The sequence below is a fragment of the Ciconia boyciana genome, chromosome 21 (assembly GCF_034638445.1).
Source record: "Ciconia boyciana chromosome 21, ASM3463844v1, whole genome shotgun sequence".
Classification (NCBI taxonomy): domain Eukaryota; kingdom Metazoa; phylum Chordata; class Aves; order Ciconiiformes; family Ciconiidae; genus Ciconia; species Ciconia boyciana.
This window is the reverse complement of record NC_132954.1, coordinates 6,992,735-7,009,744: the sequence shown is the minus strand read 5'-3', so window position 1 is coordinate 7,009,744 and position 17,010 is coordinate 6,992,735. Positions and strand designations below refer to the sequence as shown.

Sequence of the window (17,010 nt, the reverse complement as noted above, 5' to 3'; positions counted from 1 at the left end):
GAGCAATTTCCACCTAATCAATTAGACGACGTTCCAACTGATATCCCCGTCGGGGAACGCGCCTGCTCTCCCCACGCGGGGGTCGATATTCAGAACGGCTGCACTGTGCGAGTGAACACAGTAGAAATCCCCCCACCTCCCCCTGCCAGCCCCCGCGGGCTTTGCCCAGGAGGGACCAGCACTGGGGCAGCCAGTGGGAACGGGCTGCTGCATCCCCCGGGCACGGGGACGGGGACGGGGATGGGGATGCTGCCGCCGCCGGCCACGTGCCAGCAGAGATCCCTGTTGAGGAGCAATTGCAAACCACGCCGGTCCCGTTGCAAAGCACGCGGGGCGAGGCGGCTGCAGCCCATCGGACGCTGCCGCGGTGGTGCGGGGAGCTGCAGGGGACGTGTGTGCTGTCGGTGGGTGCTCCCTTCCCCCTGCTGTGTTTGTCTGAAAAATGGAAATTTAAATGTTTTTATAGTTACCAATTACACACTCCGACTTTTTCTGGTGCCTAGTGTGAGCTTTATGATAGAACAAGTTTAAAAAGTGTTTTACTGCACCCTCCAGCCCTATGGAAATTGTAATTATGAGGCTGAACAGGCTGGTTAGGCAAAGGAGGCGATTTTTCCCAGTGGGCAAAACACCCCGCATGGACGGGGCTCTCGGCTCCAGGGCGGCCTGAACGATCATTTTCCCCCGATACGGGACGTACCCGGGATGTCCCTGTGCCTGGCAGCACCACGGCTCTTTCCAGCGCGTCCATGGAAGCGCACGTGGCTTTGCCCTTTACACAGGCGTCACGGGCAGAGCCTGCGGCACCGGCACCGGCGCTGGCGTTGGCATTGGCACTGGCATTGGCATTGGCATTGGCACGTATCCCTGCACCGCCAAGCCGCTCACATCATAGTGGGGTTTTGTTTTCCCTCTGGTTTGGCTCCCGCCTGGATTTTTCAAAGGCTCTGGAGCAGCGAGCGCCCTTCCTCCCCCAGCCGGCGCACATTGTTCAAATTAGTGCCTAAATGAAAGGATATTGTTGGTTCCTGTTCGGAGATAATAACCTCGGTAGCGGAGGGAATTTCACCCATGCAGAGAGAATTTGCCGGGCTGTTCCCGCCAGGAGAGCCCCTCGCCAGGACCCAAACAGGCTGATGGGAACGGACGCACCAGGAAGCGGGGGTTTATCTTGGCATGCTGCTCTAATTGCCGAAAACTCTGCTTTCCGACCTCAAAAACGTGCCAGCGCTCCCCATCCGGCACGGGGGCACCTGCGGCACGGCCGAGCACAGCCGCGGCCAGGATTAGCACCGAAAAGCAGCGCCTGCTGCCCACCCGCTCACGCTGTCCCTGCGGAAAAGTGCTCCTGTTCCCAAATGCCCACGGGATTTTGGTTTTCCCTCTTGCTTTCCATCCCTCTGCCTTTTCTCATGGCTTAGGGAAATTTAAACCCCTCACCCTGCCGTGGAAAAGGAAGAGGAAGGAAAATGAACCCAACTCTGGAATTCCAGCATTTCTATTTTTATTAAAAAGTAGAGGATGTCAACCATAAGGAAAACGTCCTTTTTGGTTCAAAAGGCGCCTTCTGCCGCAAAGGCCTTTTCTGCTGGGGGGAACCCGGCCAGCACCGGCACACACCGAGCGCTCCCCGCGCCACACCGGGGCTGCACCCTGCTGCCTCGACGGGCCGTCAGCATCGACCCCAGCGATGGCACGGCCAGTGCCGGTGGGACCGTGCAGCTCACAGCAATGCAGGGACGAGCGTGGCAGCACCCGGCCGGTGCCGGTGCCGAGGGGACGGCGCGGTGGGACAGCCCCCATGGGACCCCGCTCCCTCGCAGCCTGTGCTGGCCAGACCAACACCCTGCGTGCAGAACCCACGTGCCGCCGTCCCACCTGGCTGCAATGTGCACGGTCATTTAATTGTACACTCTGAATTTTAATTTTTTCAGACAGTTTTGCTCTGATTGAATTTTAACAGATGTTTTGACTTGTTATAGGTGAAGGGGAAGCTGAGAAAAAAAAAACAACAACCAAAGTGTTTTTTGATTAGAGCCTGTTCAAAGTTCTCCAGTGGAGCAGTTTCCACATCAGAAAATTCTGACTATGTGCAATCAAACATTTAATTTCCATGAATGCAATATTAAGATGATTCCTTCAGGTTAGGATCTGTTACAGTTCTTAATCAAAGCAGGGCAGCTGAAATGAAACCTTTTATCGAATATTGTGACAAAGGGATAAATTAAAGCATTTATGGAATGTATCAGATTTGTGTCCAAGACTGAAATTTCAAAATCCTGAAGTTTTCTGCATTATGAAGTCCAAATGTTGAGCCTTTCTGTTTCAGGACAAGTGTGCAGCAGTTGGAGGAGTGCGGGGAGCTGCGCTGCCGGGACCGTTTCATCTGCCGGGACGGAGGGGATGGTCCCATCGCTGCCGAGAGGTCTGCGCTGCCGGACATGGGGGTCAGGGACCAGCACGGGCCGGGGACGGTGCTGCCCCGAGCGCCGGCACGGGCTGTTTGCAGCATCGGTCCCGTTACCCCAGCCCTTCCTAAGGGGAGCCCTACTGCAGGGGCTTGTTTGGCTGGAAATGTTTAGTGTTTGGTGAGGGCAACAGCACAGCCGTTCCCAAACACACGTTGAGCAGCGGAGCGGAGGGCGCAGGGATCCACGCTGCCCTCGCAGCCACACCAGACCGCGGCCGGACCCCGGTACCAGCCCCCAGCATCGCCCCGGCTCGGCCAGGGCTTTGTGCAGCCCCCCCGGCCGCTCACGGCCCCGCAAGGGTGATCTGCGCTTTTCCAAACGTCCCACATGTTCAGACCGTAACCCGCAGGCATTGCTGCCTTTATTATATTATTTGCAAGCTGGGAGCCCCCTGCCCGGAGTGTCCCCGTTTCACGGGCTGCGAGAAGCCGATGGCCGGGTCTGGCGTGGGCAGCAGACAGCCCAGGGACGCGCGGTGCTCGGGCACGAGCCGAGGCTCTCATGCTCAGAGGCTGGCGAGTGCCCGGCCGCAGATATCAAATGATGGAAAGATTTCATTTAGCGCCGCTGCCCTGGCACAGCCGATGGACAGCGATCAAAGAAAAAAATGTATGCTTAAATGTACACAGGGATTTTCATCCCCAAATCCTCGCAGACAGCCAAATCCATCCGCTGGTGAACTTTGGTTGTAGCCAGACCCGGAGAGCCCCTGGGCTGGGCTCAGGATGCGGCCCGAGGCCGGAGCAGACGCAGGGACCCCGGGCAGGGACCCGACCCGCGGCACAGGGAGGTGACGCCGAGGGGCAAAGCCGCCCAGGGCCACTGGCCGAGGTGGCAAGCACCGGTCCCTCCCCCTTCCTCTCCATTTCCCAAACAATTTCCTAATCAGACCTTTCTGTCTGGAGTTTATTAGTGATTCACAGGCCAAGAGGAAATGGTGATTTTTGGGTCCCGGTCTGATGGAAGGGGTGGAGCTGGCGTCAATATTCCCCTTTTGTAGCTTAGCAGTGGATAAACCCCAGCGGAAACGTCTGCGAGACGCCAGCTTCGTTCTCTTGGCAGAGCACATCTCCCCAGACCAGGACAAACCCATTTGGGCAGTTAGGAAAGCAAAGAGGAAGGGGGCTTCTCCCCCGGCACCGGCGGTTTGGCAAGGGGGGTCTCTCCCCCCGCCGGGTCACGGGGCTGTGTGTCCCGGGGGCAGAGCTGGGTCCCCATCACCGATGGCTTGTCCCTGCGGTGGGAGGGTCACATCCCCGCTGGGCTCCCTGGCCCCACGGCCCCTTCCTCCGCCTCTTCCTCCTCCTCTCCGCAGTATCCCGACGCACCCCAAGGGCTGATCCTCGGGGCTGGGAGCTGTTGGGGGGAGCGAGCTCTGACCTCCAGTCCCGTGGAAATGGCCTGGCCTCCGCGGGACTCCCAGCTCCTCTGAAATCCAATCTGGCTGCGGATTCCTGGCATTTTTCACCAAATACAGCGCATCTGTCCCTGCCTTTGATTCTGATTGAAACATAATTTGTTTTACAGGTAGATGGCAGGCAGCGGGGACCAGCCCGGGTGCTGGGGCTGCGGGGCAGGGGAGCGGGGCTCGCCCGGATCCAGCCCCCGCTGCCCCCTTCCCCTGCCTTTGAGTGGTGTTTTCCCCAGAAAACCCCGTGGGAAACGCAGATGATGGGACGCTGCGTGTGAGGGCACCGCAGGACAGGGGTGGGGATGGGGATGGGGACAGCCATGGAGATGGGGACAGGGATGCAGATGGAGCAGGGCCAGGGACGGGGCCAGGCTGGCCGCGATGCTCAGCTCCCGCTTCCCCTCTCGGAGGCCGGTGGCTTTGCCGGTCCCTCCCCGGAGAGGAGAGCCAGCACTCGCACAGCCTGGGGTTGCTTTTCTCTCCCTCGGCCTACAAAAATGACCAGAATCTATGAAAATAAGAGCGTCGTTTTTGAATTTTGTGAGGCCAAGAGGACAAGCCCTTTATAGCATCCTCCTCCTCCCTCCATCGGCAGGACCCGCCAGCGCTCCCGACGTTAGGTTTTGCAGCCCCAGCCCCGCAGTCTCGGGGCAGCGTGACGGTCCTGGTGGCTCCTGGCCCCACCGGCAGCATCGGTCCAGAAGCCTTGGCCGTGCAAAGCCCCTCGCAGCCAGGGATGCGGCGTGGCCGCGCAGCCTGGAGCCCTCGGTCCGTGGCATCCCCCGTGGCCATGTCTTTGCCTGGCTGACCCAGCGCTCGGCCCCGGTTTCTGCCAGGTGCTGGGAGAGCTGCTCCCGCCCGGCCACCGGCTCCCCTGGGACCCCCCCACCGCCCCCCCTCTTATTTACCCGAATGTGTTTACAATTACACCGAATGCCGAGGCACCGGTGGCCGCTGCAGCCGGGCTGAGTCAGTGGCGGGGCAGCGCAGGGTTGGAGGTCAGCACGCTGTTTACTTTAATTTCTCTGAGAGCTTTTTGGGAGATTTCCCTCCTCCGTTATTAAACTCAGATGAGCCGCTGGGGAGGTTAGGTCGCATGTGGTTCAGGGCACTTTTTTCTTTTGTAATTTCTTCTTTTTCTTTTTTTGCAATGTTTCACTCTTAACTCTTTCGGGACGGGTTCCCCGTCTCAGCACCGGGGTTCTGGGCTGAGCCCAGTGGTGGGACGGTGGCTCCTGGGTGACCTGTGTCCTGGGTGGGCTGGTGCCTGGGTGCTCTTGGCCACGAAGGCGCCCGGCCGAGCCCATCTGAGCATCGTTGCGCGGCTGAGCATGGCCGCACCGTGGCCATCGCCCGCAGCGTGCGCAGCCTGGCCACTGCCCCGTGCAGGACAGGGCGGGAGATGGGAACTGACGGCAGCCCGGGGAGAGGAAGAATGTGGAAATCTCCAAAAAACCATGTTTCATTTCCTTCTAGCGCTGCAGCCTCCAGCCCACACGCCTCCCCCCGCACGCAGCCTCCCCGCACACCAGCGCTCGCTTGCTCTCCCAGCCCGAGCGCCGGTGTGCACAGCGTGGGCGCGCGGTGCACGCACGTGGGCACGCAGCGGGTGCGCGTGGGCACGCGCTGCACGTGCACGCTGAGCAGAGGGGCTGCAGGCAGAACCTGGGCAGCAGCAACGCTGGCACTCGCCTGCTCCTGCACCCCACAGCTCCCCAGCAAGGCCGCGGGGTCCCTGCCCTCGGGACCCTGTCTCATGCCAAAGACCCCTTCCCCTGCCTCCGCCACCCCGGTCCCCGCTGGCGGGGCTGGACACGGCCGTGCATGGGGCCGTCCCCCGCGGGCGCTGTAGCCCCTAACCCATCCCGCACTGGGCGGCTTTCAACTCCCCGGTGCCTCCTTCCTGGCAGAGAGGTCGGGCACCCACCGCCACGTCTGCGACACGGGGCCGATGTCACGTGGGCACGGGGCCGAACGCGAGGGCTCCTTCTGGGACCAATTTTGTTCAAAGCCCGTGGCACGTTGCATCGGTTAGTGGGACGCACGGCAGATGAGAAGCAGACGGCAGCCTGCCCTGCGCACGGGGCGAGCGCAGGGAGCGGGGAGCCGGGTGCTGGGTTTGAAGGACGATTTCCACCATGGCCAGTGCCGGGCTCCCGTCTCCAGTGTTTCCCTGCGGCAGCGCTGGGTGCAAGGTCCCAGCGGTCATGGAAATCCCCTGGGTGCAAGGGGGCTCCTGCAGCCAGGACCCCTGCTGAGCCCAGGGGAAGGGTGCTGCATCCAGGTCCCAGGGACCTGCTTCGGTGGAGGAATCTGGTGCCAGTGCCTTCTGGAGCGGCTCCGGGGGGTCACCCAGCACCCTTCTCCCCTCTGAGCCCCAAAGTGCACTGCCCTTAGCTCTGAAACCCCAGCGCATCAGGTCCTGTGCTCAGTCTTCTTAAATGATTTTTAATTTCCTGGAGGGAGAGCTTTTAATTTATTTCTGGAACAAAGTGAGGGAAGGGGAGGGGAAGACGACTCTGAAATCCATCACTAAGCCGCCTCCACCTCCAAACCTCCCCTTTCCCCCTGCCCCAAAGGGATCGGCCCAGCCCTCCCGGTGTCCCCATGTCCCCTCTCTCCCACGTCCTGAGCTGGGGGTCCCCGCAGCCGTCCCCGCTGGCAGTGTCCTTGGGGCGAGGAGCAGCTGGGGCTGAGGGGACGGCTGGCTCCCAGGGAAACGGAGCCGTTTTCATTGCAGGCAGCAAACCCCTCTGGTCTCCATCAGACACAGATAATCCCGGCGCTGGGGGTGCTGGGCTGAACCCGAGCTGCACCAGTGCAAAACCAGCCCCGGCGAGACAGACCCCTGCAACCGCTGCTCCCGGCCCCCTCCATCAACCCCGCACCGACCCGGCTCCCGCCATGGCTGGCGTTTGGGGGAGGAACCCCCCAAACGTGGGGAGGTTCCCGCCAGCGCCAGCGGAGCCGGAGCCGACACGCAGCAGGTTTGCAGCAGGCTCCGGCACGTCGGCACCCACCGGCCCCGCAGGAATTCCTGGGGTGGGGACGAGTAAAGCCGAGAGAGGAGCAAACCCCGCTCCTGCCCCACGAGCCAAACGCCAGCTGAACTTGCATTTTTCTTTTGCTTGTTGAAGTCTAAACCGGTGATGAAAAATGCCTGTTTCAGGTGTCCCTCCTCTCAGAAAACTGGAGAAGGTCCCCAAACGGACGAAACTTCCCTCTTTGCTCTCAGTGACGAATATTTTGCTTTGCTTTGAGTTCAGGCCCCGAATGGGAGCGAAACACAAACCAGCGCTAACAAGCAAACACTCAGCTCAAGGCAGAGCAGAGCAGAGCGGAGCTGAGGCCATTGTTTGCCCAAACTCTTTTTTTCTTTCCTGCCCATTCACAGACGCATCTGAGTCGGTTTCTGCCTTTCCTGTGTGACGGGAAGGTTTTGTTTCTTTAATCTCAGGCTTTCCTAGGAGGAGTGCTGCAGCCCAAGTGCCCCAGTTACAGCTCTCGGTCCTATCCCACCCATTTCTCCTTGACGGAGGTGTCGAAGCCTTTGGGGCCGGAGCAGCCCGGAGCAGGAGAGGCTGCCTAGGGGCCTGTCAGGCAGATGGGAAGTTAAAATAACTTATTTATCACTTATTAGCGTTATTCTGAACCTCTGCAATGTCATGGGGGAACATCTGCTCTCGGCGTTTCTCTCCCACGTCCCACCTCCAACAGTCCAGAGCTTCGGAGAGGATCTTTGTCCACCCTGAAAGCACCTTCATCCCTCCCTCCTCTTCCTCTGGGGCGGGTGGGAGCTGCCGAGCCCCCGGCAACACTCACTTTGGTCAGGGTGGGCTTGGGCTGCAGAGCCCTTGGGGTGACAGCTCTGTGCTCATGCCACGTCTGTCCCAGAGCTACCACCGGATGCTGGTGAAGGCCACGTCAGGGGGACCCAGCAGGAGATGACACCATCCTCGCTCGGGGCAGCTCTGCGGGTAACGGGCGGTCTGCAGCACCCCGGCTGCCCCCGCCCCGGCTCCCAGCCCCAGGCCACCAGCCTCGCTGCCGCGCGGTGCGTCTCCCCCCCAGCCCCACAAAGCCTCTTTATCTCCCGAAACGCTCATGGTGCTTCATGTGACCCCCTGTGCCAGCCCGGCGCTCGTGGGAGCCGTTTGATGTTGCTGAGCCTTTTCCTTTCCCAGCACGCAGACACCTCGGCCCTGGGCGAGGGGAATAAAGGCCCCATTGAGAGCGTGGGTCCCGCCATCCCCCTCGTCCCCGTGGGGACCTGCTGAGGCTCACGGGACCGTCGGGACAGGGGCTGGGAAGGAGTCGGCGTGTCCGAAACCCGGCCGCCCTGCCCGTGGCGGGATGCACCCGCACGCACCCAGCCCGGCGCTCGGCCCCGCTCCCACCCCACGCCGGGGCTGTGCGTGGCGGGGTCTCCAGCCCACGGCCCCCTGTCCCCTCGGAGCCTCTCCCACCCTTCTCCCTGGCCGGGCTGACACGGGTGGGAATCTTTCGCTTTCCCCCTCAGGCCAGGCAGACAGGGGAGGAATTTCCCGTGGGATGCTCGGGCCGCACGCAGAGGCACGGCACCTATAGGTATATATAGGCAGACACGTATGCGCGCACGCAGAGGCGGCGGGCAGCCCCGAGAGCGGCCGCTCCCCGGCCGCGCAGCCCCGGCCTCCCCCCGCAGCAGCCCCGGGCGCGGCCGGCGGGGCCGCGGGGGCCGCGGAAGTGCGGCCGTGACGCCTCCCCACGCGGGGCCGCTTCCGCTCCCACCCGCGGCGGCGGCGGCGGCGCAGGGAGCGCGGGGCGGTGCGGAGCGGAGCGGTGCGGTGCGGTGCGGCGGTGAGTGCTCGCTGCCGGGGCGGGGGAGCGGGGCGCGGCGGGGCTGGGCCGGGCTCGGGGGTCGCAGCCCCCCCCCCCCCCTTCCCGGCGCAGTGCGGCTGCGGCGCGGCCGGGCGGGGGGACCCGGTGCCGCCTCTCCCCGCCGCCCCCCGGCCCGGGGGTGGGGGGGGGGGGGTCTGCAGGGGCAGGGCTGCTCCTGGGCTCCGCAGCCTCCCACGGCCCGGCCTCCGCGCCCCGCCAGCGCCCGGGCTGGAGCGGTTCCGTGGCGGTGTGCCCCGGTCCTGGGCAGCGCAAAGGGCAGCGGGCCGGGGGCGGGGGGGCTACGGTGCGCGGCCCCAGGCCTTTGGGAGCCCCCGGCCGCCTCCCCCTGGTGCCATCCTTGCCCTTGCGAGCAGCACTTCTAGGGCTGAGCTCGCCTTCCCCTGCCCCGGGCATCGCGCAGCAGCCACGGGGCCGAGGCGGCGGGACCAGGGTTGTACCGGGCCCCGGGGCATCTTCGCGGCCCTTCCCCGCTGCTGGCCGGGACCCCGCTACGGCTGCAGCCTGTGCCCCGCGCCCCGGGCTGGGCACGCCGCCCCCCAGACCCGTCCTGCCTCTGTGCCGCTTTCCAGGGGTGAAACCGGGACACTCGATGGGTTTTCCTTCATGTGATTCTTGGGAGCGTGTCCTTGGTGGGAGAGAGCTCGGAGATGGGCTCTCGCTGCCGATGACCCGGCAAGAAATGCTGGGTTAACCTTTCCTGTTCTGGTCCTGTCTGCTCGCGGCCCTGCAGAGGAGGAAGCAGCCCAGCGGGGTTACTGGTTTGGGCGCTGGCGGAGACCAGACCTGACCCACAGCCCAGCCCAGGGGAGACGGCAGACTTGGTGCAGAGGAGCCCAGGCAGCCTCACCTGCTTAAATAAATTTTATTGCTGTTAGAAAAGCAGCTCCTTCCAAGCAAACCTCTACCAGCACTGAATTAATTGCATCTACCACAAGCACAAACGCTGCTGGAGCAGAGCGTGCCGGCTGCGTGCCTGCGCCCTGCGATGCCCTCCAACAGTCAGGAAGCCACGGAAGCATGGTTTTGGGCTGGAGCTCACGGGGAGGAGAGATGGGTGGAGGGTGCCTGCCCCGAGCTTCTGCATCGGGTGAGAAATTGCCCCTGGATGGTGTTGCCTGGGGACACACCGAGAGCAGCAGCCAAACGCCAGGACAGGACGAGCACTTCTGCCTTGAGCCGTTGGGTTTTGGCCTGGCCCGTGGCTGGGGTTCAGCAGTTTTAAGGAGAGGCAAACGAAGTAAGAGAATGTTTTATCTCGCTGTAGCTGATCAGAGTTCTGATTGTGCCAGCCCGCATACCCTGCAGACGCCTCACAGCTCTGCATCTCTCTTGCAGGCAGGAGACCGGCAAGATGTTTGCCGTCTGCCCGCCCGGTGCCCCGGCGAACGCCCCGTTCCGGCAGGGCCGGGGGGGCCCGGCGCTGGGCACGGCCGTCCCGGGGGCCGGGTGCGGGCAGGACTCCAACTCCAACTTCGTGGGAGAGGTGTGCGACAGCAATGAGAACTGGAGCCGGCCAGCGCCGGGGTCCTCGCCAGAGGAGGGCTCCAGCCGGAGCGAAAACACGACAAATCCGTCTGATAATCTGCTGTTATTAATGCAGAGACAGATGGTGCAGGGCCGGCTTAGGGATGCCGCCCCGAGCCTGGGCGCCACGGGGCCGTGTCTCCCCGAGCGGGGGGTGCGCAGCCCCCCCGAGGGAGCGGAGGTCGGCGGGGCGGGGGGCCAAAACGCTGCAGCCAAGGAGGCGGCTGGGGGATGCGGCAAGCCCCCGAGCTCCCCCGTGGAGGACAACGGCTACGCCAGCAGCTCCCTCAGCATCGACAGCCCCGACAGCGCCTGCGGGAGCACCTGGGACCCTCTGGCTGCTGCCCCCCTCCCCGGGAGCCCACCCCAGCTGGGGGTGGCCGAGCCCGGACCAGGGACCCTCTTCCCGGCGCTGGCAGAGGCCGTGCAGCACCTCCAGGACAAGGAGCGCTTCAAGGAGCGGGAGAAGGAGAAGCACCACATCCAGCTGGTGATGTACCGGCGCCTGGCCCTGCTGCGCTGGATCCACGGCCTCCAGCAGAAAGTCGTGGACCAGCAGAACCGGCTGCAGGAGAGTTTTGACACCATCCTGGATAACCGCAAGGAGCTCATCCGCTGCATGCAGCGCGGCCCGGCGTGCCCTGCCGGCGCGGCTGCCCCCAGCCCCTGAGGTGCCGCCGGCACTGCCCCGTCCCAGTCCTCGCCCTCCCGGCTGGCGCGGGGCTGGCTGGCAGCATCTCCGTGCCACACGCCGGTGCAGAGCGTTCGCCGGGCGCCTGGGTGCCTGCCCTGTCCTTCCCATCTCTCTCCAACATAGCTGAGGGTCTCCGAAGCGTTCATCTCAATTTTCTCTCTGCATGGGAATTAATTTTCTTCTGCACTGTGTCCCACTGGTCTGGGGACCGTGGGGTGTCGGGCTGGGTAGACCTCAGGACCTTGGGGTTTTCTGAGCCCAGGGTGACGAGGCTCATCTTTTACATCTAATTTACGGTCCTTTGCATGAGCCCGGCTGAGCCGCGCGTGTGCCAGGACAGGCCCTACGGTGAGCTCCCCGTGCGGGAGCTGCCTGGCAGCGAGGGCCTCAGGGCAGCGAAGCTTTTAAACGTTCCTGAGCAAAGCACTTCAGCGTGTGCTCGGGCACAAGCACAAGCTCGCTTCACCCCCACATCGCACCCACACCGGTGCGCCCATACGAAAACAACCCGGCCACCGTTAAACGTTGCTCGTGCTTTCGGTGCGAGCAAGGTGTCCTGAGCTGTTCCTTGGGACTCGCCCCGGTGCGCCGCCTAATGAAGCACGTGTAAAAGCTTTGCAGATAAGATCTAAACTCATGCAGAGAGTCGAGGGAGAAAAAAAGTATTCTGAAAAGTGACCTCAGAATGCTTAAAAATAAATTTAAGTGTCAACTGATTCAAATCCAATATATTTTTTTTTAGATTCAGTATTAGAGAAGCATTCATTTAGATTTTTCCTTACAGCCAGTGTGTGTATGTGCACATCTGGCTGTCGCGGGAGATGCTTTAACACGGTGCATGATCAGGAAGCTGCTTGCAAAGTTGTACTGTTGGTGTTTATATTAATTTATCATTTGAAAGCAAAGAGAGTGTTTTTTTCTAATCTACATTTTATCCAGTGAGGACTGCCTAGAGAATGCAAAGAACAGTCTTCTTAAGTAGAGATTAAAAAGGAGACGCTGTGTTTGTTTGCTGTGTTTTACTAAGTGTTAATATGACATCTATTCTGTTCAAGTTGCTGATGTGGAAGGAGCAGCAGCGGGGCGGTTTTGCTGTAAGCCGAGAGCTCAGCCGAGAGGGAGCCATGCTTCCCGTCCTGCCTGGAGTTGCTTTGCAAAGCCAGGCATTAATTTAGTTTCTCATCTGCAAAAGGAGGGTGATGAGAGATTTCAGAGTTGCTGTATCCTCCCAGCCCAACTACTCCTCTCCGTCAGAGGAGCGGAGCTGAGAGGTGGCCGTGACTTCGCCGGGACCCCGCTCTGGTGCCGGGGTGCAGTGCCCGGCCAGCGGGACACAGCCGGCAGCCTGGGCAGATCCCGGCTTCCACCGACCGCTAGATGCTACTGCACTACAAATAAATACCCACGGCTGAGCCCACCAGCGGCCCACGGGCCGGGGGCTGCACCGAGCCTCCTCCCGGACACAGCGGGGCACAGCCGGGCTCTGCTCCCACCCAGGGCTGCTGCTGCCCATAGGTAAAGCGAGGAGATCCGCAAAACTCTGCTTCTGCAAAGGACGTTTCGGTGGTGAAGGGCACACTCGGCTCAAAGCAACCTGTGCCGGCCTCCGCACCCGGCACTGGGGGCCGGAGGAGTCTGGCAGCATCCCTGCAAGGCTCGCGCTGCCTCGCCGCCCTCCTGCTCGCTTCTGTCCAGCGCCTGCTGCCTGTGTCATATCCCAGACGTGTGATCGTGGGCATGTTGCACACCTTAATAAAAGCCTCGGAGGTGAAAGAGCTGAGCCCCGGGTGGATTTGTTCCTTTATTGCCCTTCACCAGCCCGCTGGGCGCGCAGCGGGTGCGTGCTGGGAGCGGCCGCCCCGTGCTCGCCGCAGGAGCGTGGGTGAGCAGCAGGTCGAGGGCACAGGTCTTGGCACCCTCCTCCCGTCCCTGCACCCCTGGGCACGCGCCGGCCGGCGATGCGCTGTACCACCGCCGGCAGCTAATGCATGCTCAATTTAAAAGCCTTGTTGCTTTTAAAAACTCAAGTGCGACCCCGCTCCCGTCTCTCCCCGCGGCCGTGGGGCGGTGGGTGGCAGGGAGCTGGCGCTGGGGCACAGCGCGGGTGCAGGATTTACCCTCCGCCCGGGGAGCGCCTGGCTTGAACCGGGGGGGACCGGATTCCCCGGGCACCCAACCGCCCTGCCCTGCGGCCCGGCTGATCGGGAGGGCTGCGGAGGCAGCTCCGGGCAGATGGGGATGGCAGATAAAAACACCTGAGTATTGACCCAAAGGTGACTTTGCCTCAGGCCTTGCAGAGATTAACTAGAGATGAAAAACCGAAGCTGTAGCAGGCCTTTGAACCTTCCTTCACCTTCCCCCCCCCCTTCCTGCTTCTCCTTTACAGCCTCTGAATCTGTGGGAATTCGGGGATGCAACAGCCCCTTTTACAGACACAGGGGCTGGGTTGGCAATTCATGAAGGGCAGAGCGGCTGCATTTTTCTATCCTTATACGTGCCCTGCAGCCGGAGCTGCGAGGAGGGTTGTCCCCAGCCCTCGGCCGGTTCGTTAGGACGTGTGTGTGCTCGGCTTTAAGGCCCATTTTCCACCTCGGCCGCTGCCCGGGGAGCACACGCTCCGGCAGGTTTTGGGGAACATGAGACCCTGGGCTGCCTGCACTCCCAGCCCCGTAGAGAGACCCAGCGATTCGCTGTTTATCTTGGTCGAATGCTTTACACAAATAATTATTTCCAAGGTAAATATTGTGAAAATCCAGATTATTTGCTCAAGAAATGAAAGAATAACTGCGGGAGCACATCAAAGTGGTGGATCTGCTCTGCAAGCAAGAGGCTTCCTCCTCGGTTATTGGGAGCCCCGATGCTTATGCCCCGAGAGCTGGTTTGAGATGGCCAGTGCTGATTTGCAAAATCAACTTCAGACAAGAGTTTTTTTTTCCACCCCCAGCTCCGGTGCCCAAATGAGATTTGTAAATTCATTAAAAACGCAACCAACTGCAGGGGGAAAAACAATAAAGACACAAAAAGCTGCAAGGCTGAGCCCGTGCCAGCTTGGGGGGAGCCAGGACCCCGCTCTGCTCCCCGGGCACTCGCCCGCCCGCAGGCTTTGATCCTGCAACCCCCCTGCGCCCAGCGCTCAGCTCCCTCTGCGCGTGCGGAGCTGGCCCCGCGCAGGATGGGTGCAACGGGCAGGCACCGGCTCGGGGCTGAGGACAGCGAGGACCTCGCCGGGGACGTCTCCATCCTCAGGGATTTCCAGGCTTCGGTAAATCAGGGGCTGGATCCTCAGCTCGCGGATGGATAACGTGGTGCTCGGGGGCTCGGAGGAGCTGCTCCGGCTTCAAAACCTGCCCAGGTCGGTGGGAAGACCCAAGCGATGCCAGCGGGGTCTGGATCAGGCCATTGTGTGGGGCTGGGCAGAAGCGGGGAGCCACGTCGGGGCTGGGGCTCGCACGTGATCGCTTCCCCGGCACGCGGGGAAAACGAGCTACGGACCCCGGGGCATGTGAGCTTGAATTTCCATGCACGGCAGACAGGGCCCTTTGTTTTTAAGGTCTCCTCTGAAAGTTTATTGTTATTATTATATTAAATCCCTGTAACACTGGACTGGTTTTACTGCACAAAGCAAGATTTGGCAAACGCTGCCTTTCTTTGAAAGTTAAAATAATAGCATTAAAAAAAAAAAATCAAGTATTTATGAAGCTTTGGAGGGAAATATTTTACCTTGTAATTTGAATCCATTCTAACTCTTTACAGTATTTTGTGGGCTTAAAAAAAAGTCTTTAAAAATAAAATCAAATGATGTGATAACTGATGCCATGAAAGTACAAAAGAAAATTAATCATCTTGGGCCATTAACATCCAGAGATCCAGACTGGGACATACTTCAAGCATCCCGGGATCCCCTGTTTATTGTGTCTCGGAGACTTCCAGATCTCGCATGTTCGGTTTACAGCGGGAAAAGGCTTTCCTTTGCTCGCGGCTGGCAGGGCGAGCCCAGCCGGGGCTCTCCCCTCGCCCCAAACGCCGCACCCTGGCGGCACCCAGCACGGCGAGGGGCTCCGTGCCCCCGGGCAGCCCCGGGGTCCCACCGCCGCCATCCCTCCCCACCGCTCCCCAGTGCACGGAGGAGCGAGGCTGCCCGGAGAGATGATCTCAGCCCTTATAGGATCCATATGTGCCGCCATGCCGGGAGCACCTGCCGCTGCCTGGGAGGTCCGGGAGGGCGGTGGGGAGCAGAGGGGCTCTGTCCTCCCTGCACCCTGGGCAGGCTCAGCCGTCCCGCCTGCGGGCATCTGAGCCAGGCGGCTGAGAGCCTTTTCCACGCAGCCCCTTATCTGGCACGGGGCGGCACGGATCCTGCAGCCCCTTCCAGACGGCCGGGAAGCCATGGATGGGGAAAAGGAGGGGGTCCAGGTCCATGGCAGGGATCAGATGCCCCTGCCTGGCGAGCATCACCCGTGGGATGCCCAGACAGGCAGCGTGGAGAGAGCTCTGAGCGTGGGATGCCTTTGCTGCTCTTGCCTCTTAGCAGAGATGCTCTTTGCCCAGCCAGGCTTCGTTTTCGACTTCGGGTAAGTGGCACTGAGCAGCGGGCACCCGAGGGCCGGAGGCAGATCCTGGGGGCTCGTGCGTGGCCCTGAGCCTCAGTGCATCCCTCCTCTTCCAGCAGCATCCGCTGGGACAGACCCCCCCTGTCGCCAGACCTCTCCCTGCAGCGTTTGGGGACTGTCCCAGAGCGACGCTGAAGCCATCCTGCAGCCCTGCGCCAGCACTGCCTGGGAGCCGTCGCCTTTCCTCCCTTGGCCGGACAACGAGCCGGGTCCGTCACCGGGGCCGCATCCTGCACCGCACTGGTTGAGGCACTGCTGCACCCTGCGAGCCTCTGCGCAGCCGCTGCTCGGTGTCCTCTGCAGCAGCTAAATATAAACCCAGCAGCACGCTGAGCTATTCCATGCCAGCCGAGCCAGAGCGCTGCTGACATTTCAGCTTAGTCGAGCAGCAAGTACTGTGTTCGGGATTCAACCAAAACCGCTCAGCCCTTTCCCTACCCCAGGTGCTCCGGCGCGTGGCTGAACCACGATTCACACGATTTTTCAGGCTATTCTCACTCCCTGGTATTTTGTATTTAATTTTAAATGCATTACATTGGCAGTATAAATACAGTCACCTTGGCCTCCTGCTTGAAACAGAACGAAGCAGTGCCGATGCTGAGAGCTCGGGATGGATGGAGACTGCGGGCAGGTTTGGGAAGTATCAGGGTCTTCCCCCCGCCTGCACCGCTAACGTGTCAGGACGCATCGCAAAACCCCGCTGCCCTTCCGGGACGTTTCTAAAACCTCAGGATGCGTTAAAACCCGGGCATTGGCCCAGCTCGAGCGCGCAGGCTCGCACAGGTCACCCTGCAGCCACGCACCCGCATACGTGCACCCGCAGCACCCGCGGCCCCACGCGCTGCCTGCCCGCAGCCGGAGCCGAACCGCGCCGGGACACAGCCCTCCTCGGCCAGGCAGGCGGTCGCACGCTCCGGCACAGCCCCGGCTCGGCGTCCAGGTCCTCCTCTCCCTGATTTGGACATTTCTTTTTTCCAAAGCTGTTTCCCACTCGTCCTTTCCAGCAGCGGCGGGATGGGCAAGACCCCGAGTGCTCGGCTCTGCCACAGTATCTGATGAAAACGCAGTTTGAGCCTGCCTTCTTTAATGATTCCCTTTGAAATGTTGTTGCTTCCGCACATCCCCCTTCGGGGTAGAATATTAAGCAAGAGCAACTCGGCTGGAAATTCAGATTGTTTTCGTGTCTGTTTTCATTTACATTTTAATGATAGAGAAATCTTAGAAATCAGGCTATTTGCAGCACGGCTCCTCAAAAGAAAAGGGAAAAAAAATCACCTGCAACCATCTCACCTTTGCCCTCTGCAAACGGCACCAGGAGCTGGGGATCGGCAACAACTTTCTGCGTGAAAATGCTTTTTGCCCCCTTTCCTGCCCAGGCAGCAGGGATTTCAGTGGGCAGAAATCAGCTCTTGGGCATCG

The 17,010-nt window shown here is 61.3% G+C and overlaps 1 protein-coding gene across 2 annotated transcripts; it reads left to right on the top strand.

Moving 5' to 3' along the window:
• Nucleotides 1-8,588: 8,588 nt before the first annotated feature.
• Nucleotides 8,589-12,753, top strand: C21H1orf216 (chromosome 21 C1orf216 homolog). Of its 2 annotated transcripts, none has more exons than XM_072885271.1 (2): nt 8,589-8,721; nt 10,099-12,753. In XM_072885271.1, exon 2 carries the CDS (start codon nt 10,115-10,117, stop codon nt 10,955-10,957), a length of 843 nt encoding a protein of 280 aa, XP_072741372.1. In that variant the 5' UTR covers nt 8,589-8,721; nt 10,099-10,114; the 3' UTR covers nt 10,958-12,753. The 2 variants fall into 2 exon arrangements, with proteins under 2 accessions (XP_072741372.1, XP_072741373.1); XM_072885272.1 differs by lacking the exon at nt 8,589-8,721 and adding an exon at nt 8,820-10,000.
• Nucleotides 12,754-17,010: the final 4,257 nt, after the last annotated feature.